The sequence below is a fragment of the Populus alba genome, chromosome 15, assembly GCF_005239225.2.
Source record: "Populus alba chromosome 15, ASM523922v2, whole genome shotgun sequence".
Classification (NCBI taxonomy): domain Eukaryota; kingdom Viridiplantae; phylum Streptophyta; class Magnoliopsida; order Malpighiales; family Salicaceae; genus Populus; species Populus alba.
In genome coordinates, this window is record NC_133298.1 from 11,552,057 (window position 1) to 11,577,754 (window position 25,698).

At 34.7% G+C, this 25,698-nt stretch overlaps 1 protein-coding gene and 1 pseudogene across 1 annotated transcript; one reads left to right on the forward strand and one right to left on the reverse strand.

Annotated features, from left to right (window-relative positions):
* The window catches only part of LOC140954631 (uncharacterized), an 86,614-nt pseudogene extending 61,123 nt beyond the window's left edge, over positions 1 to 25,491 (forward strand).
* On the reverse strand, positions 9,811 to 11,777 carry LOC118032774 (uncharacterized). The gene is made up of 2 exons (XM_035037559.2): positions 11,230 to 11,777; positions 9,811 to 10,167 (listed from the first exon to the last, which is right to left on the reverse strand). The coding sequence occupies exons 1-2, from the start codon at positions 11,674 to 11,676 to the stop codon at positions 9,994 to 9,996; spliced, it is 621 nt and encodes a 206-aa protein (XP_034893450.1). The 5' UTR covers positions 11,677 to 11,777; the 3' UTR covers positions 9,811 to 9,993.
* Positions 25,492 to 25,698: the final 207 nt, after the last annotated feature.

A 25,698-nucleotide genomic window follows, 5' to 3' on the forward strand; every position in this document is an offset into this window, starting at 1 on the left:
CTTATTGTTTTGGTTTGTATATCTTTGGTCTTCAGTTATTTCAAGTGATCAGCCACATGGTTTTTGACACCCTTTTTGTCTTTGATCTTAAGATCAAAATTTTGTAAAAGCAAGATCCACCTAATCAATCTTGGTTTGGACTCCTTTTTCTTCAAAAGATACCTTAAAGCTGCATGGTCAGAAAAAAAAAAAAAAGAATATTGTACCAAGTAAATATGATTTGAATTTTTCTAGAGCAAACACCACTGCAAAAAGTTCCTTTTCAGTTGTTTGGTAATTGCATTGTGCTCCGTCCAACATGTGAGAAGCATATGCGATAACATGCAAATTCTTCCTTATTTTTTTCCCTAGTACAACCCCTACCATGTAGCCATTAGCATCGCACATTATCTCGAAAGGTTCATTCTAATTTGGTGGTTGTATGATAGGGGCAGATATGACGCACCTCTTAAGCTCATCATGGGCATCTTTACATGCTTTATCAAACACAAAATCCACTTCTTTGGCTAATAATTTGCATAAGGGTGCTGTAATCTTTGAGAAATCTTTGATAAAGCGTCGATATAAACCTGCATGACCAAGAAAAGAACAAACTTCCCTCATGTATGAGGGGTAAGGTAATGATGAGATAACATCTATTTTAGCTTTATCAACCTCTAATCCATGCGAAGACACAACATGCCCAAGAACTATTCATTGTTCTACCATGAAATAACACTTTTCATAATTCAAGACAAGATTAGTTTCATTGCATCTTTTCAAGACTAAATATAAACTTTCTAAACACTTCAAAAGAATCACCATATACTGTGAAAATCATCCATGAAAACCTCAATTATTTTTTCAACATAGTAAAAAAAAATACTCATCATGCATCTTTGAAAAGTTGTGGATGCATTACAGAGACCAAAAGGCATTCTCCTATATGCATATATATCAAATGGACATGTAAATGTAGTGTTTTATTGATCCTCATAATTAATAACAATTTGATTATATCCATTATATCCATCAAGAAAGCAATAAAAAGACTTGCTAGATGCTCAAGCATTTGGTCTATAAATGGTAATGGGAAGTGATCGACACTTCTGTATAGAAAGATTAAGCTCTTTATAATCAACACACATTCTACAACAACTTGAGATGTAAGTAGGAATGAGTTCATCATTTTTTTTCTTTACAAATTTGATTCCGGTCGTTTCGGGCATCACATGGATTAGCGTCACCCATTTACTATCCATGATAAGGTAAATGATTCATGCATCTAATAGTTTCAAAATTTCAGCTTTCACTATCTCCATCATAGGTGGGTTCAACCTCCTTTGCATTTCCCTTGTTGGTTTTGCATTGTCCTCTAATAGTATGTGATGCATACACATCGAGGGACTAATACCTTTGATGTTGGCTAAAGTCCATCCAATGGTTGTTTTGTGATTGCACAACAACTTCACAAGGTTTTTCTATTACGCACTTATCAAACCTTTGACTATGATAACAAGAAATGTATTGTTGTCACCAATTAATACATACTTTAAGTTATCAGGCAAAGGTTTTAATTCTAGCTAGGATGCCTATAAAATATATGGCAATAGCTTTTATGTGAAAGTACTAAATAAATAAAGACATTACCACATTGAGTTGTTTGCAAAGCTTGCAAAGCCAAGACTGATTCTTGAACGTTTTGGGGAACATATATATGCCTTTCCATCTCTTCTATCTTAGTAAAATCACAGCCATAACTCAAAACCAATCTTAATTTGTCCTCACAATCAAATCAAAAACTTGTTGCACGCACTTATCAACTTGGTCATAGCAAGTGAAATAAACATTGTTGTAAGGATAATTCATTGCATCATACAAATTAAATTCAATCACTTTATCTCCTACTTCCCAAGACAAAGTATCCCTAACACAATCAATTTTAGTATTGGTTGTTTTTAAGAATGGTCTTCCAAACAATATAGGAGTGTTGTTGTTTGAGGAATCACAAGAATCATGTTCCATATCAAGAATATAAAAGTCACATGGAATAATCAAACTATCAATCTTGACTAGGACATCTTCTATCACACTAAGTGGATAAATAAAAATATGATCCACAAGTTGTATTACAATACTAGTTTTAATTAAAGGCTCAAGACTAAGAGAATCATAAACATGTTTAGGCATAACACTAATGGATGTACCTAAATCTCATAAGGTCCTTTTCAAACTAGCATTACCAATAACACATGGGATAGTAAACACACCTAGGTCTTTTTGCTTCAAAGGTAGATTTTTTTGAATAATAGCAGATACAACTTCACCTATACTTACCGTTTCGTAGCCTTTTAGCTTGTAAGCTCTCTTGGTAGTACACAACTCCTTCAAGAATTTGGCATACTTAGGAATTTGCTTGATAGCATCAATCAAAAGAATGTTGAGTTCCACTTTCTTAAAAACCTCTAAAATCTCTTTCTCTTTATCCACTTTCTTAGACCTAGAAGAACTTAAAGGAAAAGGGAGAATTTTCTGAAAATTGGAATTCATTGAGTTAGGACTTACCTTCAGAGTATTGGTCATTGTTTCAGTTTGTGGAGGAGTAGGGTGTTTCTTCTTTATACTCAATTTGGTTTTCTTCCTTAATCTCAATTTGTTTCAACCTTTGCTTTTCAAGTTATTCCCACTTTGCAACATGATCACACCAACATTCTCTTTTGGATTCAATGCTTGGGAGGGCAATTTTCCATTCATTTGTGCTTCTAATTTCCCTACACTTGAAGCTACTTGCCCAATTTACTTCTCTGAGTTGTGAATACTTGACTTTGTTTTCTATTGAAAAGACATGACATTCTATTGCAAGGTCACTATGTTAAAAGCTAAGGTTTTCATCATCTCATAAAGATCATCATTCAATGACCCCATAACATTGGAGTTTGTAAATGCAGGAGGGGGTTGTCTAGCTTGATAATTCTGTTAGGGCTGAAATCTATGGGGGTGGAACTGCCGGCCTTGATTCCCATGTTGAGACGTGTTCCCATAGCATAAGTTCAAATGATCTCTCCATCTAGGATTATATGTATTAGAAAAGGGATAATATTTACACTAGAGTTATCCATTTAATGCTTCATCAACTACATTAGCTTGTTCAATGTAATCTTCTTACATTGTTGGGCACATATCTGAAGCATGTCCTTGTAATTAGCATATGCTACAAACTTTCACCTGATGTATAATTCCCCAAGCCAAAGGACACATAAGAGAAGTAAGATCAATAACTTTATTCTCAAGGTTAGCAATAGTTACCTCATTTACTCATTTGCTTGGGGAATCTCCACGCATGCTAAATTGTTTCGAGTTGGCTGCCATATTTGAAATCAATTGGTGTGCAACCTTAGGTGTTTTATCTACCAATGCCCCTCCACTTACCGCATCAATGATACTGTAGTCAGTAGGCCTCAGCCTTTCATAGAAATATTGAATGAGCAGTTGATCAGGTATTTGATGATGAGGGCATTGAATGCATGGTTGTTCAAATCTTTCGCAATACAAGGCAATACAAGGAGAGTGTCTCCCCATGAGATTGCTGAATCCCACATATTTATTTTCTTATGTTGGCAACTCGAGAGGTTGGGAAATACGTTTCAAGGAAAATCTCTTTCATGTCATTCCAATTTCCAATGGAATTGGGGAGAATAGAGAAAAGCCATTTCGTTACTGTCCCTTTTAAAAAGAAAGGAAAAGCTTTCAACTTAACCTATTCTTCATCAATTTCATGCGGTTACATGCCAACGCTAACCATTTGAACTTCTTAAGATGAGTATGAGGATCTTCTCTAGCAACTCCATTAAATATTGGTAGTAAGTGTGTAAAACAAGACTTGGGCTCGAAGTTGGCATTATTGTCGATGTTTATGCACAATGGTTGGTTCTTCATGTTGGGAGTAACGAGCTCTTTGAGTGTCTATTGTCGTGCAACAACCACGGTGTTGACGCGAGCTTCCTTTCATAACCTGCATAAAGTGCTCTCTATTTCGAGGTCTACCTGCATTTATCTTTGGTTAGTAGATCGAGTTACAGATATAAATCATCAAGAAAACTAAAAAAGAAATGAACCACATGAGAGAATTAAAGTAATGAAAACTTCAACGATAAAACACAAATAATGCCTAAAAGCCTTAGAAAACAATGGAATTTGACCTCGTTAGGGTGGGACTAGTGGCCAAAGGCGACTAGTCTTGTTCAAAATATCATTTTCCTTCAAGAAACAAATTGTCGAGGCCTAATTCCACCAACAATTCTATTTTGAACAGTACCTGAAGAGAACAGTACTGCACACTATTTTTCTTTTTTGTTTTTTTTTAACAAAATAAATAACAATCACAACATAAAAATCAATTAAAATCACTTCCCTAACAACGACGCCAATATTTATTGCGATGTCACAGTCATACAAACTAATTACCCTAGCTTAAATAAATAAGATAATATAGAGCAAGGGGTTGATCCCACAAGGAAGATTTAGTTCAGATTTTTATGCTAGACGATATACAATTTTAGGGGGGGTTGAGGTTATTTACGCTATAGCAGAATTAAACAATCAAGCTGAATTAAATAAATAAAAAAACTATCAAGAGAACAAACTTTGGTTTCAAGTAGACGTTCGAAATTGTATGTGTTCATTGCTTACTTGCTTTGGCTGTAGCTCGCGGTTGGACCCTCCATCAATTGAATGTTCACAACGCCTTTCTTCATGGTGATCTATCAAAGGAGATTTATATGTCTCCGCCACCAAGGTTTCTTCAATAAGGGGAGGAAGACTTGGTGTGTCATCTCCATAAGTCCTTATACAGGCTGAAACAAGGATCACACCAATGGTTCACCAAGTTCTCTGAAGCCATTTGCTTTGTTGGATTCAAACAATCTCAGGTCGACCACTCTTTGTTCACCAGACAACGAGATAAATCCTTCACTGCCCTTTTAATATACGTTGATGACATTTTGATTATTGGAAATGATCCCAACAGTATCACTCTAACAAAAGAATTTCTGTATAGTCAATTTCACCTTAAAGATCTTGGCCCCTTAAAATACTTCATTGGTATAGAGTTTTCAGCTTCTAAGAATAAAATTTTCATTTCTCAATGTAATTATGCATTGGAAATTATTGAGGATGCAAGATTGTTGGATATAGCCCTATTGATGCACCTATGGAACGTGGTTTAAAATTATCAGACAAAAGCGACTTGCTCAAAGATCCAGGTCATTTTAGGAGATTGGTTGGTAGATTGATTTATTTGACTATTTCAAGACTAAATATTACTTATGTTGTGCATGTTTTGAGCAGATTTATACACCAACCCTGAAAGCTTTATATGGAAGCTGCTCTTTGGGTTGTTCAATATCTGAAAGGGGCACTTGATCAAAGATTGTTCTTTCCTTCACACACTAATTACAGATTAAGAGCCTATTCAGACTTAGATTAGGCAGGTTGCCAACTAACTTAGAGGCCTATCAGGGGTTATTGTGTGTTCCTTGGACCCTTATTGATATCCTAGAGATCAAAACAACAGAAAATAGTCTCACGCTCCTGTGCAGAGGCAGAGTATCGTGCAATGACCGGAGCAAGTTGTGTGTTGACATGACTCTTATGTCTGTTGAGGGATTTGGGACTTTTACATCATGAACTTGCTTTGCTACATTGTGATAACAAGGTTGCATTATATATTGCAGCCAACCTAGTTTTTCATGAGCACACACAACATACTGAGATGGACTACCACTGTATAAGGGACAAAATCCAAGATGGTTATGTGATAACAAGACATGTTCATTCTGAACATCAATTGACAGACATCTTCACCAAGCCTTTGGGAAAAGATGTCTTCATTCCTATGATTGACAAGTTAGGAGTGCATTATATCCACTCTCCAACTTAAGGGGGAGTGTTAGGAATTCTCTCAGCTATATACTAGTAATGGATAACTTGTATGCATGAGTTCCCTATTGTAATGCTAAGTGTATATGATAATGAATTTGTGAGGAAGTGTTTGATTCCCAATAGATGAGAATGATTGTATATACTCTTGTATAAATATATGATGCAATCAATAATAATTGATATTCCATCAAATTCTGTTCTTCTTTCATTAATTTACAATTACCTTAGTGCCGCATATTTTTTGTTTTGAAAATTCAATATTCAGTATTGGATTTGATCGAAATTAATTTACTTGTAATTCGAATGGATGAGATCTAGACTATAAAATATTTTATCCTTGTATAACTAGTATGATTAAATAGCATAGGGGGTATTACTACTTATTCTCTTTGGATTCGATGGGTTCACCATTACTACTTACCTCTTCACATATTATGGACTTCTAAGCTCCAGAAAACTTCTTCTCCCCTCTGGAAGTCTATTTTTCTCCTAAAAGATCAGCTGGTTTGTGATTATAGTGGCATTGTTGAAGTAGTTAGTATGCTTCAATGCTTACACAGAATAATTTGGGATACTTCTCTGCTAGTGCTCATGAACATTTCAGATTTAAGAGTGTCCCTTTTCAATGGTGCCATGTAATTTGGCAGCAATGATCAATGCCCCGTCACAGCTTCATCCTATGGTTAGCTGTGCTTTGAAGGCTGAAAACAAAAGACAGACTAAGGCTTGCTTTGTCTGACAACATTTGTTCTCTCTGTAGGCAACATGATGAAACTACAACCACCTTTTCTTTGCTTGTGATTGGACTACCCTTTTCTAGAGGAAGGTTAAGTCCTGGTTGCAGATCAATAGGAGCATGGCTACTCTGAATAGTGCTCTCTAAGGTCTTAATGCAAACAGGAAGGAGCAGTAGTCAAGAATGCATAGAGTTACTCTAGCCTTGGTTGTGTATCTGATCTGGGGAGAACGGAACAGAAGAGTGTTTGACAATACTAATAAATCTGTTGATTATTTGCTCCGCAAGTTTCAGATTCTCTTCTACACAATTTTGTAATTCAATGAATCTAATCCCTTAGCTTATAGTGTTTTAGGCTGAGCTCTGGAATGTCTTCACATGGGATTTGGTTATCTGTTTTCTGGCCTCTTTGAAAACTTAATGTCTTCCTCTTTTCTGCTTTTGTGTCTCCTGTTGTTGTGGATATTTCTCGCTGCTTCTAGCTATGATGTTTCTCTGCTTGTCTGGGATGTCTGCAACTTCATCTGTTCCTGATTCCTACTCTTTTTCTGGGGTTCTGGGAATGGTTGGGAGAGTCTCTTCTACTTGTCTATTATTTCTCTTCTGGTCTGTTTGTCACATGGTTTGCTGACGTTCTTGTTGTTTTATGCTGATGGGTGCTTCTTCCAGCGCCCGATCCTCTGTTTGCTGGATGCTCTGGTTTTCACTGGAAGGTGGTTTGCTATTTGATGTGTTCCCTCTGTCTTTGTTGATCAGCTTGGTGGTCTCTGCTAGCCAGGCTGCTCGACTTTGCTTTTGGCTCCTTTGGAGTCTGGTGATATGGATTTTGGTTGGCTTGCGCTGCTGGTTGGGTTAGCTTAGACACCTCCACTATGTGGTTTCTTTTTAAAACTTTCCTGCACATTTTTGTTTTGGCCCTGTATAACGAGCTTGTTCCCTATATGTTCTGTGTATAAAATATATGTTTCTCTTTCCTGTCTGGTTATTTGGTCTATGTATGCATGACCCGGCTATTCCTGATATCTTTTTGCTTGAGATCTTGTTCCTAATTTGTATATGTATCTGAACTTGCTGGTTTTCCAGTATGGTATCCCTTAATCTTAATTTATACTTACATTCTCATAATAATAAAAAAAAATAGCATAGGGCGATACTCTCTACCTATAAGCATTGCTGTGAATTGTAATAAATGGCATTACTAATCCAGTTTCATTTTGAAGGAAGAAGATGAAATGCAGATATGGTAAGAACAGCTAGCATGATCATGTCATTCGGAACTTGCACTAGTAAGACAATTGGTTCAAACATGCCAATTTCTAGTCTTTCAAGATATCTCATATATATTATCTTGAATTTGATGTACAGCTAGTTAGGTAGAAGAAATGAACAAGAAGAGCATGTAGAACACACACCATGCATGTAACAACTCACACTCAAAATGCACTCTCAGCTTATTTAGTCATCTTTCTAACCCTAGATTTTCTATCCAAAACAGCACATCATGGCCTCTCTGTACTCTGAGCCTCCTACCATTGCAATTACTTCACTAGTTTTGCTTCTTCTCATTTCCCTTCCACCCACAATCCTCTCACAAAATTCCCCCATCCCCACTGACCCAACAGTAACTGATTGCACTCCAAGGCTGCTACCACTGGCCCCATGTGCCCCATTTGTTCAAGGCATGGCTCAGACACCAGTTCAACCTTGCTGTGACAACCTCAACCAACTCTACCAAGAGCAGCCTGGTTGCATTTGCCTCTTGCTCAAAGACACCAACTTGGGCTCTTTCCCAATTAATCGCACCTTAGCCCTGGAGCTGCCTGCTCTTTGCAACGTGCAAATTAACATTGCTGCCTGTTCAGGTATATAATATTCATTCTGAACATTCTAGATCATAGAGGCTGTTGTTCTTTACCATAATTCAAATCCCATTTTCAAGACTAGAAAGATTTAACTTTTTTTCTTTTATTTTCTCATTATGAATTTTCTTTACCACTACGTGTGCTAAAACTACGCAATTTCTTGGTGAATCAGGGGTCCCTCAGGTCCTCTCTAGTCCACCTGCTTCTCAAGTTTTCCCGGGAGCACCCTCCAATTCTTCTGTTGGGAGACACACCGACTATTCTTTTGCTGGTATATATAATATTAATTTGGCTTTGCATCCATATATTTCATTCTTAGGTGAACCCTTTTTTAGCATTACAGAATGATGGTCCCCTTATCAATGTTTAGAAGTAGAAAGTGATTTTATTAACAATCTGAGTCTGGTATTTTATTTTTCTTTCCTGACCATGCTTCTTGTTTTCTTTTGGAACTCAGCTTCTCCTGTGGTTGAAGGGGAGCCAAGATCCTCCATCATGGGAATCGGATTTCATCGGAGTACTGGTGTTAAGTTGGAGGCAGAAGGTTCTTTGATGCTTCTGGTGACTCTGGCACTCATTTCTTTATCAAAAGCATTTCGTTGGGTCTAGGTTAATAATAAGCATGTTATGTTTATCCTATATTGGTATTCTTAGTTATGATGTGATTTCTCTTCTTTGATTTATATCCGTATGCAACCCTTCTACTGGTTTTAAACAGTATTTACTGGTTTGGAGTGTAAAAGGCAAGTGCTTGAACGGCATTTTTTAACCTCCAGTGATTTTATTGCAGAAGGCTATGCAATCATGAAATCACAGCCAAACTACACGGTTGCTATAATTTAATCATAAGACATGAAACCTTGAATGCCACCTCAACCCAAAATGCCACTTATCACTCAAAGTGAGCAGGAGTCTATGAAAATACATTGGAGTAGTAGGTAGACAACGAACAAATAGAACAGCTGGAAATTACCTAGCAATTTTTTTGTCAAGAACGTATCAGTATGAGTTTTTTCCCTTACTTGAGAGACTCCGGACGCTCCTTTTCCTAAAGCTACTTTGAGCTAACGGCTGCTTCTGTTTTCTTTGCCACGAATGGACGTGCATATACTTTCACCTTGAATATCTTGAAAATGGTTTCTCTAGTTAAGAATGGATGAATTAGGTCACCCCCCCCCCCTCCTATCAACTCTCAAGTTTTCAGTTGAAAACTCTTTCCAAGTTCAGCAAATCAGAAGACTCGCATAGAAACTGAAAGGGAGAATTTAGACAACCACACAAAAATATAGTGTGTGCTAGTAAAACTGAACTCATACTAGGATTTTTTCTGTATCAATTTCTCACAAAATAATTACATGCATACATTTGAAAAGTTACAAAATAGAAGCATTACCTTGTCAATTAAGGACATTCTTTTGTAGGATCTATATCATATTCCAGAAGTAGAGATTCTTCACATTCATCATTACAGAGTCACTATTCCAAACTAGGTGCCACCTCAGTTGGATTGGAGTCGAAGACATCAGAATTAGATGCTTCCGGTTCTTCTAAAAGATCCCGCGACTGGATTGACTCTTTGTATGCAGGTGTCTCCTTAAAATCTGCTGCCCCTCCATTGTACGTTGCCACGGCAATCCCACATGCAACTAGCTGACAAAGATAAGTAGAACATTAGCCCTAAAGAGTAACAAAGAAACTACTTCCACTAATCTAAACTGAGAGAGGAATCTACTACTGGAGATAAAGTAGCAGAAATCATTCACACCATTTAAAGCTGCAAGCCAAAAGTCAAGAATATATAGGCTTCTATAAGAAGTAGCTTCAAATTTTTCACTATCCAAACTGAATTAAGGGCTCTCAGCCGTCGTAAGCTTGACATGCACAGAGGTCAAGCAGAGATAGTTTCCAGCTTCCATGTGCTATTCTTTGTCTTCTTTTCTTTCGGAAGTGAAAGAAATAGTAAAGAAGAAAACTTTCATAACCTTGGTCATAGCTAGTCAAATAGCAAGAAAACTAGTATTCCGTGTTAGAAAATCCTATCCCCGAATATTCAAAAACATTTTTCTATCTGTATCTTCTCGTCGTATTCGTTTTCCATTTTTCTTTCCACATTAGCCAGATCATGCACCGCTAAAAGTAAAACACAATCAAATGTATTAATGAAACAAAGGATCACCCTTTTCTTCTTCCATTATATTACATTTCATTACATAATACCAAATGTATCCTAAATTCATACACAAATGGAGTATTAATTTGCAGCAACTTGAAACCATACAAAAAATCTTCTACCCATTGATTTCTAAGAATTGCTGGAGTATATCTATATGTAGTTGGTAACTGTAATTGCATATGAGATATCTGAGATCATAACAGGGACAGAGAACAAAAAGTTCCTGGATCACATATAATAACAACTTAAGTAATCATTCTCGAAAGTACAACCAATACCCAGAATCTAAAGTCTAAAAACTAAATTTTCTTTACCCACAGTTTGTTGGGCAATGTTAGAAACAATCCACACTCAAATGACTATAACTAGATTCAGCTTAAATTTCTAGTGGTCAATAGATTCACCCCCTCAATAGCATAGGATAAGAAAATGGAAATTTACCATGCATATGAGGCAAATAACTATAATTAACAGCAGAAAGCCAGAAACAAGAGCAACAAAACTTGAACAAAATATAAAAGTAGACAAGCATATCATACCGCAAAAACAATACCAAAAGCCCACATATACTGCACGAAGAAGCCAAGACCATCCCACTGTGGACCTTCCCAGAAATCAGGCTCATCCCCAGGAAGCTCTGGCAAGAAATAGCCATCATAATTCTCACCAACACTTGTACTAACATTTTTAACTTCACCATTAACATTTTCATCACCACCACTACCATCCCTTTTATTCTCTTCTTGGTCTTTGGTCGAAGTAGTTGAGCTCCTCCTGTTCTTGCTGTCAAACTTGCCAATTCTAGAGACAGAAGAAAGTTTCTTGTTGGAAGCTGAGACTATATGGAGGCGATCATGAGGTGATCTTCTGAGTGGAAACAGGAAATGAGGACGGCATGGAGTGTGGGTGTAAGGGTGGTGTCTCGTGGGGTTGGTGTAGAGGATTCTGCCTCCCCCACCATTGCCATTGGCGATGAAGAGAGACATGAAATCGGGAGCGAGTGAGGGGATGAGATTTTGCGAACTATGGAGACTAGTATTGTGAGGATAAAATGCAAGCCTTTTGCTGTGTTCCTCTCTAGTTTTGTGGGCTTGGCTTGAACTGGTAAGCCTAGTCTTTATTGTGCTTTAAAAATATCAGTGTAACTACTGTCAATTGGGTCTCAAACTGTGTTCCTTGTCTATTTCTTACAATTGTTTTTGCAAACACATAGCAAAAACAAAACAAAAAATTCCTTTATTCTTTTTAGTTTTCTTCTCTTTTTTCAGTTTTTTGGATGAAAAGTAAAAAAAATACATGTTCATTTCTTAAAGTTTTAGAACATTTATCCAACTTAGAAAACTAGAAAATGTGTTTATATTATACTGCTTTTCATTTGGAGAGAAATTGTATTCAAAATAAATATGTTTTCTATGATCTTTTTTTATATTTTGATGTACTTAAATATTTTTTTCCTAATCTTGATGGTATTGTCCATTTTTTAATTTATTTATCATTATTCCGAGAGAAGTTTTTTCACCTAATTAAATTGAATGAAATGCAAGAATAAACACAATAAAAATAAGACATTTTCACTATTAAATTTCTATTAATAATAAAATTCAACACCCGAAACAATATTAATTAAAATATAATAAAATTCTTAAAAGTTATTAAATTATTCTGAAGAACAAGAAAAGAGAGAAAGAATATTAAGGGTTGGACCATTTAAAACAATCGTAGTATATTTAAGAATTCAATTACAATTACAAGAAAGATTCAGTCAAAATATATACCAAATTTATTAACAACTCTGCTAACTCAGCAACTCTGCCTGGCATTGGGATTAACATTGAAATTTAAACCTAAACATTGATTTATGTCAATGAAACCACTAAAAGCAAAACAAACTATTCAAACAACATGGCCACCATTTATATAAGATAATTGACATTGACAAAAATATATGAGTAATGACAAGTAGCTAACAATCAATGTTACTTTCATTTTGAATAAAAAAAGACTTGCATACACACTCTAAATATGCATGTGCTTGCACACATTTTGTGCAAGTGTAAACAATTTAGCTTGCTCATGATAGCCACGTAATGTTGAAAACACCGTATCTTTATTTCCTTCTAGAAACCCTAACTTACATATATTATTTCCTCACTCTTTCTCCATGTCTTCTTCTTCAACAAAGAATTAATGACAAGTTTGATTGGTCTTTTTGGTGGGGGGTATTATATTATAGAAGGGATATAATAATAATTGGGATGGTCTAGTAATGCGATGTCTGTCCACAACATCATACTCTATTATGATTTGTTGCACACGTACGACATCACAATGATCATTGTCTTGGATTAAGATTTTCATGGTTTAGGCGGAAAGAACAATAGTTATTATCCTTTATCGATAAAAAAAAAAGAGGATCAAGTCGTCATATAGTATTTTGGTCACTGAGAATCATAACTGGTCTCAAAGTATGAATAAGGGGACTTGTTGTGTAAAGGGAGGACATATCACCCCTAATATACCTTACTTAAGGCAAGTTGTATTGTTTATTTGTCTGAGTTATGTTTCTATTCACTGGTTTGTCTAAGGTTTAAGAAATGTTTTCCTTGCTAAGGAAATTCTTATCTTAAAAATTAAAGGTGTATTCTTGTCAATTCATTTAAATACCTAGAATATGCATTACTTGGTAAAATTCATACCTCAAATATTAATTAAACAAATTGATTTTTATGGTATTTTTGAAAATTTGACCAAATACTAAAGGATAATCACGAACTTGTTGTGATACTCATTAATATATTTTTTTTTCATATTTTTTGAAGTATGATAAAAATGCAATTTTTATTTTTTATTTTTTATGAAGTATGCAAGAAAATTTTAGAATTTGATCGTATGCAAAAAAATAACAATGTGTTTTTTGTATTTTTTTCAAATAAGGAATTAATATATTAAATGTATTTGTTTTCTAAATTTTTAAAGAAAGAAAAAAAAAGGCAAGTATATTTAGTAATGGATCAGTACCTTGTATTGTAATTTACATCCCAAATATTAAATAAAATAGTTGGAAAACTTGTGAGGGACTTATAAATAATTTTAAAATGATCGTTGAATTTCTTTAGAATTTTTTAAAATTATTTGAGGTTAGTTTGGAAAAAGCATAAAACATGAGAAAATAAACACTACTGAAAAATTAATATGGCATGTTTGCCAAACACACCCTTAACTGGAAATCATTTGCTTTAAAATTGTCTTAAAGTTATGTTTGATAATGCGCCTTAAGAACAAAATATGGTGTTTTTTCCTCTAAGAATTTTAAATTAACCAAATACTGCCATAGCAACTGAAAAGGAAATACATAATGAACATCCAATACAAACATCCAATAAACATAATGAAAAGGAGAGTGTGCTCAATAAGCTCCACCCCCTCATCAAAGTTTGAGAAATACCTTAATAATGTTGCCTTTTTTGCTTGGAATTTTTTGCTCCTTCCTCAAGCTTATAGTCAACTAGTATTTCTTCTTTTACTTTTGAACTCAAGAGCTTTGCCTTTTATTTCTTTCTCTCTATTTCTTATCAATCTTTCATAGCCTTTTTATCAAGAGACTTTTGCTGATTTAATCCTCTAAGTTTTTGTCCTTCTTTTCTTTGTGATTCTCTCCTCCTTTTTCCTCTGTGATTTCTTTTTCTTTATAACTTTAAAAGGCACGTAGTTATAAAACCATTTGTGGGTTAAAAGGTAGTTTTTCAAAATTAAATCATAAGAGATTCTTTTTTATTTTTTGCTTTTTTTTTCGTAGGAGACGATTCTTTTATCTTATTCTTCTATTTTTCGGCTCTCTAGATGTTTAACAAACTCTTGGAGCTTCTAGAAAAAGTTTGGAACTTCATAACTGAAGCTTGGGAGAAAATGGCTGACTGGGGGTGAATTTTCCATGAATTAATCATGGTGAATAGGAGGTTATTGAAGCCAACCAAGTCATAGATCCTGTAAAGGTGGTGTTATTCTTTAACTATGATCAAACCATGATTGATTTGGTGGCCTATAGTTTTCCCTTCATCGATCCAAAGTTGGGTGTAACTAGGGGTGATCATTTTCGGTTTGGTTTGGTTTTTACCTATAAAAACCAACCAAACCCATTTTTTTTAAAAAAACCCCAAAATCGAACCAAAACCGAGTCAAAACGACTGGTTTCAATTCAGTTCGGTTCGGTTTTTAATGTAAAAAAACCGAGAAAACCTATATTTTTTTGGGCTGTTTTTAATGGGTTTCTAATGGGCTTTCTGATGGGCTTTTAATTGATTCAATTTCTAATGGGCTTTTAATTCAATTCTTTTTTTGGGCGCCACTGAATATTCATTTGTTGCCTTCCTAATAATTTTTTATTTCTCATTTGTTTTGTCTGCAGATAAGTTTAAATAACACACAAGTTAAAATATAAATTACAAAACATTGCATTCAAAGGGCTTAACAAAAACAACAAATAACATTATTATAAACCTCTCCAAGCCAAAAAAATAAATTTTCATTTGCACATCATCTCAATCAAAAAGCACATAAAAAACAGTGCACTTCGATTTCTTAATAGTTAATACTATTGCCATCAAAACCTGAAATTAAAAATATAGAATTATAACATGGTAAATTAAATTAAAAGATAAAAAAATAAAAGTATTATTTAAAAACAACAAACAAACATGTATTAAAACAAAAAACAAAAATGAAAGGTATTATATAAAATGCTTCTCAATACATTACAATACAAACAACAACTAGTTCATTAATTCATTGGAAAATCACAAAAACTTCACTCCAGCAAAACCCATCAGTCTAAATCTTACTGAAACAAACTATATAAAACATAACCCAGATCATAATTGAATTTAGGAGGTAGGTAGATAATCTTACTAAGAAGCAAAGCAGAGAGAGATAAAGAGAGAGAGGGGGGGTAGAGAGAGAGTAGGAGAAGTATATTTGAAACTTATGGTTGGAGGTGAGTGTATTGCTTTTGCAATGTGTGCACAATATCTAACATGCAAATATACATGGATTATAAATCTGTCAACCTTATTCATGTAATGCAGCATTTCAATCATTTGTCATATACAGGTTGGTGTAAACTGGTGGCAGGACATGTCAGCACAATTTTTCTGTAAACATGATTAGATGAACCCAAAATTAGCTTGTTTCATATACATGTTGATATTGTCGCTATTATTTCTTGATGTAACCATATTATTCGATAGTTTCACCCACATTTAACTAGTGTTTTGCATATTTTTTATATATAAAATACCTTGATATTCTTTGTTTTATGTTTTGAAGGCACTTTTGGATGAAAGATGCAAAAAGGAGTAAATTGGAGGTAATTGGCATATTTGACCTTCAGTCGATGTTTTGTGCAGAGCGTGAGATCTAAAGGTTGAAATGAAGTGATTCCAGTGGCATTAAAAAGCTAACATGCATACCTTTCTGGAAATCTAAGGCAAGACAATAAAATAAGGAAGAGAATGGAAATCACAGCTTTCAAAGTCAAATCTCACAATCTGCTAGTGTTGACATTCGGTCATTCCAACTTGAATATCTGGAGCTACAGAAGTCCAATTTATGCAAACTCAATTTTTTAGATTCCTTACTAAAAGAAATATAAACACTCCAAATTTCAGCCAAAAATGATGTCATATGAGGGAGATATGATTTTTCAAAGATGACAACTAAATTCTGCCAACAAACATGTTTCGTGAAGAAACGAGTCCAAATTACTTTCCGAAGCATCTAAACTGACATCCAAGTTTTTATTTCAGCAATTTAGCTCCTCTAAGTCAAAGCTTGAAGATTTCATGCAAGACTATTTCTTTTTTTTTTAGGAAAATAGTTATTGAAGTACTTAAATGTAAACAGTCTACTTAAGAGAGGATTATTTTGTAAAATAGAGACTAGGGTTTTATAGGATATTAAAAGAATGAGAGAAGAGAAGGGGGGCAGCCAGCCAACAATAGAAAAATGCCCCCCTCCTCTAAGAAACCCTAAATCATGCATTCTTCCATCTTTTTGATTAGTTGTTCAACAAACATGCAAGGCTAAACTCATTTTCTTGGTTGCAAGGACATGGAAACCTTCGAATTTCAAGAACTGTGAGATTTATTTTACCTTTTCTTTTTAGTTTATATGATGAATATGTTTGTTCTCCTATGCTTATTTTTCCTATGATTGTTTAGTTTAATTGCTAGAGCGGACTCTAAGTTATTATTGTAGACAATTTATTGCTAAGTTTGATATCAAAACCGGAGTTGTGGTATATGAACTTGTGAAGTAACTGAGTTTAATAATTGTAGCGGATCTACGTTATTAATCTTAGGGAAATATTCAATCAAATCAAACATAGACTGCGGACAGTTATGTTTTATTGATTAATCAATTTATCTAGTTCTTAAGGCTGCCATTGAATTAAATTACTAGCGCGGACACTGTGGTTATTTGATGGTTAGGGTTAGTTATATGGTGAATCCGTTAACTAACCAATGTTAAAAAGAGATAAATATTCAGAATATAAATTGATGTTTTGTTTCCATGATCAGTTTTGATTTCTATAGGTGGATGTGTGCTTGTGACCAAGGTTTGTTCTCTTGATAATTTTATGATTTTATTAAATTTTGTTTGATAGTTTTTTTGTTTTCTTTTGTTTTAGCCTAGATAACATCCAAACCCCCTCAAATTGCATATCATCTAGCATAAAAATCTGACTTGAATCTTTCTTGTGGGATCGACCCCTTGCTTACTCTATACTATCTTGTGTGTTACGTTTGAAGCTAGGGTAATTAATTTGTGCGATTGTGACATCGCAATATTTCTAAACTTACGTTTACTTGTAGCAATTTTTTTAGTCAAATAAATAAACATCAACAACCATCTCTGAAAATTTTTGTCAAATGGTCTCTTTTTTTAGCAGGATTGAGTGTAAATTTATCTTAAAGTGTTTTATCAATCCATTTTATCCAAAATATATTCTCAGGTTTGAAATAAAAATACAAGATGTTGGTGTTTTCATAACTTCAAAAGGCATTCTTTTTATATAGGCCCATTTTTAAGTATTGTCTTTAGTATCTTATTTATCTTTTTATGTCTTAGAATGTCATTTTCTGCTTCATTTGTTTTTTTTAACATGTTAGATGGACTCAAATTATTTCAGATTAGAAGTGATATTGTATTGTCATGAGAGCCATTTACTGCAATGACATTTTCCATTTGTTTTTCACATAAAAGTTGACTGGCTGTAGAACTTGAAATGCTACTTAAAATCTTTTGCCTTCATTTATATACAAGTACAAAGTGCATGGAGTTTTTGCTGAATGTGATGTGTCAAATGCTAGCACTCTCTTCCTATGTGTTCATAGCAACCAATGTCATCAAAATATAGATAAGGACTTATTTCCTTAATTACCAACGGGAAAAAAAAAAAGCATTCTAAGATAAAAAAAACATTCAAAACAGCTGAAGTGAAACTACAAATGGTTAATTATCAACGAAAAAAAAAAAGCATTATGAGACAGCTAAAGTGAAAACTACAAATGGTTATCTTAGAAATGGATTTTTGAGATTTTCCATTCAATTCCCTAGCTAAAACTCCTTCTAGCTCCCCCTTGATTTTTATTTTCAAGTATATTCTTGCAACTTTTAGGGAAAATTTAAAGAATTTTGGACAAAATCTTCCAGCAACCGTGTCTCTGACCTCTGCATTGAAAAGCAAATAAGATAAATATAATAGAGGATAAACTAATTAATTAAAAAGGAAAAAAAAACATAATTAAAACTCATGAGTGAAGACTAGAGATGAGAAACTCACAAGTAGACAAACCTGAGAGAGAGATCCCTAATACGAGGAAGCAACTAGAAGGGAAGCAGATGGGTTGATGATCTACTGGAGTAGTTTTAATCTCATTTGTTAATCGATCACTGTGTATAATGATAGATTAAAATTAAAACATGGATGAACTATTATAAGAGTAATTATCAAGAATTATTATAAAACAGAGATTAACATAGGGTCTTTGGAGACTGACCTTGTCAGGAGAGGGGCAAAGCAGCTCAACCATAGGGGGAGGGGTGGTCACTCGTATAAGTCACAACCCTCCCTTGGGTTGCTTTCTGATTAGTACTTAAAAGTGCATGTTTATCAAGGTTTTATATCATCATTTTGCACTTGAAGTATCAATAACTCCTTAACTAAAGCATGTTTTATAATAACAAGTTTGATATTATAAGATACCTTAATTTATGGTAAATGCTCATTTTAAATGCAGGACTATCACATAAATAAAAGGATTGATTGATGAGTTTAAGCATTGAAAGTTAAAGGACAAAGAGATGGCCAAACTTAGAAAAGAGATGTCGGTGCAGTCCAAACCGGAACATTGCTCGGTAATTGGATCATATCTGGAGCTCTAGATTTCGGATTTAGGTCCACTTTATATGGATGGAAAGGTAAGACAAAAGCCTACAACTTTCATGAGGAGCCCAAGATTTGAAAAGGTCGTTTTGAAGTCCAAATTGAAGGAACAACGAAGAAGTCCGAAGCTGTCCTGCAGCCCAAACACTATTTAGTGTTCAGCCCATATCTTGAGTTCTAGAAGTCCAAATGACCTCATCTTTTTTTTTGTTGGAAAGCTGAGACAATTTCCTAGAACATTCTTGAGGATTCTGGGCAAATTATGATGTTAGCAATGACGTCTTGATCAGACAAGAAGATAAGGATTGTTATCTAGTCAAGATGTGGCCACCCACTCATCAATTAGTCAACAAATCAATAGTTCCAAATTTTGGCCTATAAAAGGAGGCACTTACCATGTATTGAGGCATCTTGGTTTCCAGATCAAGATCATGCTCTTTCTTTCTCTCTTTGTATTGCTTATGTCTTGCTTTCATTAATATCAAGTTTATGCACTTAATTTCCTTTCCTTTACTTAGTTAACTTCTTTCTCATTTATGTTCTTACCTTGTTCATTTATGTTTCTTTCTTTCATTATGTTTAGCTAAGTTAACTATGTCAAGGTGAAAAGGGTACACTAATGGTGTAAGAATAAGTATAATATAAACTTAACATGGACCTTAACGTTGGATACTAACATGTTTTATATTTGTTATCTTGTTCACTTTTAATACTTTGCTTGTTAAATGGTTAATCTAGATTTATGTTGTGTAACACTTGGTACAACAAATACTTGGCACTTTCATAGCCCATACTGTATGGTATAACCGACACCTGAGCTATGAAAGGAACTTGATTTGTTGTTAACATAAGTTATAATCATGAATGCCTGCCAACATTTACAAGTATTAGCTTTATTCGAATAAGATAACTAATGTAATCATGTTAACAATTTATAATCTGATGGGAACCTCCTTTATGTGTGGTTTCCAATTGAGTAATAAGAGTTTATATTATACTTGTTTGAAGTACCGTTAGTGGATCCTCTAACCTTGACATTCGTTTTTATCATTGGTTAATCCTTACATTAATCTTCCAACTCAAAGTTCTCATTAATTTCTTCATCTTCTTCTATTACTACTACTACTACTATTGTTATTATTATTATTGTTATTGTTGTTATTTACATTCTGTAATATATCCCTTTGATCTTTTCATAAACTCAGTATATAGGCTGGAAACCTGTGACCCGGTCTTTTGGATCATTCTCAGGTGTAACAACGCCACGTACTGAGTATTGTAATTATTATTGTTATTATTATTGTTGTTGTTGTTGTTTTGTTATTTATAATTTATACAATTAACCTCTCTGTGGTTCGACCCCGGTCTTGCCGGGTTATTTATTACTTCGACACTCCTGCACTTGGGAAAAGACATCAAGCTTTTGATCGTGTCACACCTCCTTATGCTCCACCTCCTAGAAGAAATTTTGAGGAAACATTGCATGCATTCATTGAAAAGCAGGAGACAATCAACACTCAACTTGCTCAAAGCATGACCGATTTTAAAGATGCTCTTGCAAAATTAACATCTGCTCTCAGTTTCCAAGAGAAAGGTAAGTTTCCTTCTCAACCACAGCAAAATCCAAAGGGGCAATACAATGCAAATGCAAGTGGTTCTGGAAGCCAACACATGGATCAAGTCAAATAAGTCATCACTCTTCGTAATGGTAAGGTTATTGAAAAACCTATTCTTGAACCTTGTGAGAAAGATGATGAGTCTATCTCTGAGGGTAAGGAAGGGGTTGAACCTGAACATTGCAAAGAAAAGGCTGATTCCCCGCCAGCACTTCCATTTCCTCATGCCATGATCAAACAAAGGAAAGTTAGTCACAACTCTGAAATCTTTGAAATTTTCAAACAGGTAAGGATCAATATACCTTTGTTGGATGCTATTAAACAGGTTCCTTCCTATGCTAAATTTTTGAAAGATCTGTGCACTGTGAAGAGAAAATTGAATGTGAAAAAGAAAGCATTTTTAGCCGAACAAGTAAGTGCCATTCTTCAGAACAATAATGCTTTGAAATATAAAGACCCTGGTTGTCCTACAATTTCTTGCTTTATTGGAGAACATAAAATTGAAAGAGCCTTACTTGATCTTGGAGCTAGTGTGAATTTACTTCCATATTCAGTTTTTTCAGAGTCTCAATCTAGGTGAGTTAAAACCAACCTCTGTAACTCTTTTTACTCGCCGATAGATCTGTAAAAGTGCCTAGAGGAATAATTGAAGATGTGTTGGTACAAGTTGATAAATTCATTTATCCTGTGGATTTTGTTGTCTTGGACACGCAACCTGTTGAAGCATGTAATTCAATTCCTGTCATTTTAGGACGTCCATTTCTTGCCACTTCTAATGCATTGATTAATTGTAGGAATGGACTGATGAAGCTATCATTTGGAAACATGACATTGGAGATGAATATTTTCAACATTTACAAGCAACCTGGAGATGATAATGATTTACAGGAAGTGGACTTTATTGAAAAATTAGTTCATGATCAATTTCAAACCACTTCTAGTGAAACTGAGATTGATGAATCTGATGATTTGCAAATGGTCTACTTTCAGGAATCAAAGGCATGCAATTGGAAACCACAAATTGAAGAATTGCCACCACGATCAATTGAGCCCATACCTTCAAGTGTTCAACCACCAAAACCTGAATTGAAGCCGTTACCATTTAATCTCAAATACTCATTTTTGGGAGAAAATGAAACTTTTCCGGTAATAATCTCTTCCAAACTTAATGCGCATCAAGAAGGTAAGTTATTACAGACTCTGAAAATGCACAAAAATGCATTAGGATGGACCATAACTGACATAAAAGGAATTAGCCCTTTGATTTGCACACACAGGATTTATTTGGAGGAAAATGCTAAACCCTCTAGAGAAATGCAACGAAGGCTTAATCCTAATATGAAAGAAGTAGTGAAAAATGAAGTCATTAAGCTTCTAGATAATGGAATCATTTATCCTATTTCTGACAGCAAATGGGTAAGTCCTACCCAAGTTGTACCCAAAAAGTCTGGAGTCACTGTGATAACGAATGAGAAAAATGAGTTAATTCCAACTAGGACTGTTACGGGTTGGCGCATGTGCATTGACTATAGGAAACTTAATTCAATGACTAGAAAAGATCATTTTCCTTTACCTTTCATGGACCAAATCCTAGAAAGAGTTGCAGGTCATGAATTTTACTGCTTCCTAGATGGCTATTCAGGTTACAATCAAATTGAAATTGCATTGGAAGATCAAGAGAAGACTACTTTCACATGTCCATTTGGTACTTTTGCATATCGAAGGATGCCTTTTGGATTGTGTAATGCACCAGCCATGTTTCAAAGATGCATGCTTAGCATATTCAGTGATATGGTTGAACGTTTTCTTGAAATTTTTATGGATGATTTTTCTGTTTTTGGTGATTTATTTGATGATTGTTTGACTAACTTAGAAAAGGTTTTGAGCAGGTGTGAAGAGAAGAATCTTGTACTGAATTGGGAAAAATGTCACTTTATGGTAACAAACGGCATTGTACTTGGTCACATTGTTTCATCGAAAGGAATTGAGGTTGACAAATCTAAAATCGAGTTAATTGCCAACTTACCAACACCAAAATCTGTTAAAGATGTTAGATCATTCTTAGGACATGCTGGTTTTTACAGAAGGTTCATCAAAGATTTTAGTGTAATATCTAAGCCCTTGAGTAACCTTCTAACAAAGGATAATATTTTTGAAAGGACTGAACATTGTGAAGAAGCCTTTGTTAAACTTAAAAACTTGCTTACTTCTGCTCCTGTCATTCAACCTCCTGATTGGTCATTACCTTTTGAAATAATGTGTGACGCTAGTGATTATGCCGTGGGTGCTGTCTTGGGACAAAGAAAAGATAAGAAACCTTATGTGATTTACTATGCAAGTAAAACTTTAAATAGTGCTCAAATGAATTACACCACCACTGAAAAAGAAATTACTTGCAGTAGTATTTGCTTGTGATAAATTCAGATCTTGTCTTGTTGGCTCACCTATTGTTGTTTTTAGTGATCATGCAGCATTGAAATATCTTCTTTCTAAGAAAGATTCTAAGGCTAGATTGGTGCGGTGGATTTTGTTACTTCAAGAATTTGATATCACAATCAAAGACAAGAAAGGCACCGAAAATGTTGTTGCAGATCATTTGTCAAGATTGACAACAGATTCGAAATCTGACATCACACCAATCGATGACTACTTTCCAGATGAATCTTTATTTTCCGTTTCTACGATGCCTTGGTTTGCTAATATTGTTAATTTTCTTGTTTCAGGACAATTGCCAGCTCATTGGAGTACCCAAGAACAAAAAAAGTTCTTGAACGAAGTGAAGAACTTTTATTGGGATGACCCTTATTTATTCAAATATTGTCCTGATCAAATATTTCGAAGATGCATTCCTGACAATGAGGTAAGTAGTGTCATTAAATTTTGTCATTCTAAGGCATGTGGGGGTCATTTCTCATCAAGAAAGACAACTGCAAAAATCTTACAAAGTGGATTTTATTGGCCCACCATGTTCAAAGACTCACATGCATTCTGCAAGACTTGTGAAAATTGTCAAAAGTTGGGATCTATTTCGAAACGTTACATGATGCCTTTAAATCCTATTCTTGTCATTGAGATCTTTGACTGTTGGGGTATAGATTTCATGGGTCCATTTCCTCCATCATTTGGTTTCGTGTACATATTAGTTGCAGTAGATTATGTTTCAAAATGGATAGAGGCAATTCCAAGTTGAAACAATGATCACAAAACAGTGATAAAGTTTTTGAAAGACAATATTTTGAGTCGATTTGGAATTCCTCGAGCCATAATAAGTGATGGTGGAACACATTTCTGCAACAAGCCATTTGCTTCTTTAATGAAGAAATATGGAATCACACACAAAGTTGCCACCCCTTATCACCCTCAGACAAGTAGACAAGTAGAGCTTGCTAATAGGGAGATCAAACAGATCTTAGAGAAAACGGTGAACCCTAATCGGAAAGACTGGTCTTTAAGACTTAATGATGCACTTTGGGCTTATCGAACTGCATATAAAACATTATTAGGTATGTCACCTTATAGACTAGTCTATGAAGAACCTTGTCACTTACCTGTGGAAATTGAACATAAAGCTTATTGGGCTATTAAAGCTTTCAATTCAAACATTGATGATGCTAGTCAGCTGCGAAAATTGCAAATAAATGAGCTTGAGGAAATTAGAAATGATGCATATGACAATTCAAGAATTCATAAAGCAAGAATCAAAGAGTTTCATGACAAGAAAATACTTAGAAAAACATTCAATGTTGGTCAAAAAAGTCTTGCTTTATAATTCTCGACTCCATTTATTTCCTGGAAAACTAAGATCAAGATGGAGTGGTCCTTTTATTGTGAAACATGTGTATCTATATGGGGCCTGTGATATCGAGAATCCAAAGAATGGCAATGTTTTCAAGGTAAATGGGCATCGGTTGAAAGTTTATTTTGACAATTTTTCAGTTGAAAATGACTCTATTGAATTGAGTGATCCTGTATATAAAGATTGATTCTTTTTCTCACATTGTTTTGTGTTTGTTTTGGTGTATCTTTTGTTTTGCTAGTTCCTCTCACCCCGGTCAAATGGCAGATAACGGTACTCCGTGACTCTTAAGTCGGTTATCTCAGTTTCCCATGATAACTGATATCTGTGTATATAATTGTGCAATTCTCTGCTCTTTATTCTTTCTTTGAATCTCCCATCCAATTCTCATTTAAAAATGGACACCACTCTTGAAAAATTGAAAAAGTATTTTCCAGCTCTGCCTCAGAATGCGATTACAAAAATTTACCGTGCTAGGTGTGAAAGATTGAGGTTGTTAATGAACCATGGAATTCCTGAAGATATTCGTTGGCTGATTGAAGCAAAGGTCCGATTATCAGGTGAGTCCTCCAATTCTTTCATTTCACACATGCCTGGAACAACTAAAAGCACTTTTGCAAAGAAACGTCGTGCAAAACGACTGAAAGTCTGTCACAGATGTGCCAGATGGACTTGTAATGCGACATGTCGTTCTTTAGGAATGGTATCTGTAAACCGTGAAGATAAAATACAATTCATTAAGGATGGACTGAGTAAGGGGTCTTTAGATAATCTTTTATTGACCCTTGAGACGCATCCTAGTGGAGATGTGCATCGTGTAATTCATGATTTATGGCCACAATTCCATAAAGAACATGATCGACTTAGTCTTGGGAATCTGACTAAAAAAGACCCTGTTTGCCAGTTTTTAAGAAAACTGGATGGGAAGCCTATCCCCGACCCATAAAGGGCGTTTAAGCCGTTCTTGGACGTAAAACCAAGGGAAGATGTGAGCCACAATCACAACTACCTGTACATACATGCTTTGTCAAAATAAATAAATAAAGAGAGAGAGTGTGAGACTACAACTGGCCTACATGTAGGTGGTATGATTGCATTTTCACTTTTTCATTTATAAATTCTTCTCTTCCTTCCCTTCATTTCTACTCATCCC

Bases quoted from the DNA above. Each gene is read 5' to 3' on its own strand.
- LOC118032774 (XM_035037559.2), bottom strand. From the start codon at position 11,676: ATGTCTCTCTTCATCGCCAATGGCAATGGTGGGGGAGGCAGAATCCTC. The intron at 10,168-11,229 runs GTATGATATGCT...TATCTTTGTCAG, and splicing joins CTTTTGGTATTGTTTTTGCG to CTAGTTGCATGTGGGATTGC.